This window comes from Belonocnema kinseyi, chromosome 9, assembly GCF_010883055.1.
Source record: "Belonocnema kinseyi isolate 2016_QV_RU_SX_M_011 chromosome 9, B_treatae_v1, whole genome shotgun sequence".
NCBI lineage: Eukaryota > Metazoa > Arthropoda > Insecta > Hymenoptera > Cynipidae > Belonocnema > Belonocnema kinseyi.
Window position 1 is genome coordinate 127043560 of NC_046665.1, and position 2563 is coordinate 127046122.

At 35.5% G+C, this 2563-nt stretch overlaps 1 protein-coding gene across 2 annotated transcripts in view; it reads right to left on the reverse strand.

Annotated features, from left to right (window-relative positions):
* Positions 1-2563, reverse strand: part of LOC117180162 (ATP-dependent DNA/RNA helicase DHX36) — a 39442-nt gene that overhangs the window by 24985 nt on the left and 11894 nt on the right. For both annotated transcript variants that reach the window (XM_033372511.1, XM_033372510.1), the window contains exons 10-11: positions 2183-2475; positions 1574-2006 (exon numbers count right to left, since the gene is read on the reverse strand). In XM_033372511.1, the coding sequence (XP_033228402.1) occupies positions 1574-2006; positions 2183-2475 (726 nt within the window). The remainder of the gene's footprint in view (positions 1-1573; positions 2007-2182; positions 2476-2563) is intronic.

The window sequence follows — 2563 nt, forward strand, 5'->3', positions numbered from 1 at the left end:
TTCCTACTCTCAAACTTTTTTCTGTTATTTGCCGTAAGCTAAATATTTGATCCGTACATGACCTTCCTGGCATAAACCCACTTTGGACTTCCCAAATCTTTTGACTATACTTAATTAAGTAGACAATTCAGAATATGTAGACGCATATAAATACTGCCGTCTAAAAGAGATCTTTTTGATTAAGTTTTTTCAAGCATTCCAAATGCAAAGAATAAATATCCGAGCGTTCTCAAAATTTTTTTATGATTCTCTCACTTTTTGAATTTATATCAAAATTAGCTGACTAACGAACTGGTCCTTTCTTTTTCTACCGTTAAAAAGTGTGAAAAAGTACAATCAAATTTCAGTAGTCTTTTAAAAGTTTTCCGATATACAATTACAACAACGAGACAGATACCGATGTAAAAACTATTTTTTCCGACTCAGAGGGTCCTCAAAACGTGGAGATTTAAAGAAATCCGCGATAGCCAGTTTTCACATAAAAACAATACCTTCTCATTATGATGAAAATATTTTTTAAAAAAACACAGGTTTTACGATGGTGTCTGCCTGTCGTTGTCATATGTATACGCCAGACAACTGTTTTAAGATTAATTGGATTAAGTAGCATTTTGACACACTGATTTATGAGGACCAAAACATTTTTGTGACCATTTTTTTCAAAATTTAGAAATTTCATGTACGGCTATTCAAAATACTCGGAAATTCAAAGAATTTATCCTTAGAATTTATTTCGAAAAAAATAAAATGATCAAAGTTGTAGTTTTCAAAATCTCAAAAATAAAAAAAAACGAAAATGTACATTTAAAGTCAAACAATGCACGATATGAAGAAAAGTAAGGAGATGAAAAACGTTGCCCTTTGACAGCCCTACAAGATAAAATACAAGTATTGAGCGTCCCAGGCACACTTAAATGTGACAAATACTTTTCAATCTCATTGTTGCCCAAAATTTTCGTAAAATTGGATCGTTTGGTATTATAAATTGATAACGTACAAATAAAGCTTAGTTTACACGCAAAAATGTTCTAGTTTAATTAAAGAAATAGTATATTACACAACGAAGGGAGGAACTTAAAATTCCTACACTGTGCGATGATGCCTGAGGCGAAGCCGATGGCATCATATCGCACAGTGCTGGGCTTTTAATTTCATGCCCGTGTGGTGTATACTGTTTTTCTTTATATCTGGTCGAAAGTACATTTGATAATTATTAAAAACTGAGCAACCACATTTTGTAGCAGACACGCACATCGCAGCGCAGCCATGCTTTTACTTTCCTGCTCGCTGCACAAGAACTTTACAGTTCAAAAAACTTGCACGACAGACAGACAGACGAGTATATTAATGAAAATGGCGTTTCTAAGAGTAGCTACTGCTAGCAGCAAAGCTATTAAAGAGGGCGCGCGTGCATCGAACTCCATGAAACAGCTAGAAATCCTAGACGCACAGTGTAATTGTCGATCATCTAACAATCAGTTAGCAGTTGATGAACGGTCTAGTCTAGTCTAGACATTTCATGAAATGCCTGATGTAAAATGTCATGTAATATATAGGTAAACTTGTCTCTCACCTGACAACTGCAATATTCGGATATAATCCTGCACACACAATAGCCTTGATTAGTGACAAATTATTCGAATTCCTATTTGCGTTCATATCACTTGGATTATCGTTTTGCAGAAACTTCATTTCACACAAATTACGAGCAAACTGACTCTTCATATCAGACAGGAGTCGAAGTGTGTTCCAAGATAAAAAGTATTCTCTGCAAAACGATGCAGTTTGATGCTTATTGCGAAAACTGCTGTGTTCAAAACGTCTAAGAGCTTCTGCAAGAGCGAGATGATCACTGAATTGACCCATTCCTAACTCAAGCTTTTTTCTTCGTGCTTCATCCTCCCTGTCAAGAGGGCAGTAAAACGCATCTTTGAAGGAGAGACTGGCCGCAATAGCAAAGACGGGTTCAATGCAAGAGAAAAGCGCAGCCCATATAATCATCTTTCCTGTGCACGTCAACGATTCAAAATCATATACACCAATATTACTTTTTTACATATAGTACACACAGTTGCGTGTCATAATGCTAATGAATGAATGAATAGAGATGATGATAATAATTAAAACAAGTGTAAAGTATGCATATGTATAAAGATGACTATTTAACACTGCATCAACTCACCAGTTCTAGGATCCAAGGGTAGTTGTGCCAAATGATATCCAAGGGGAGTCAAATTTTCATTCATATCAAGTGCATTGAGTTTTCTTAATAAATCGAGAGATAACTCTATAGCCTTGGGATCAGGAGGATCCATGACACTGGCAAGAAAAGGATCTGCTTTTCCCAACTGCAATATCTTGATTTGTAGGATCACTTCATCCAGACGTGAGCGTAACATTTCAGGCAATGGATAATGATCGAACATATGTTCACATGCTTTTGTGTAGAGATGATAGCATATACCAGGCTTCACTCTATCGACGGATATATCCGGAAAGAAAACAATTTTTTTTAATCTCAACGGTCAAGTTGCATTTTCCAGATAACATAATTATTTATATA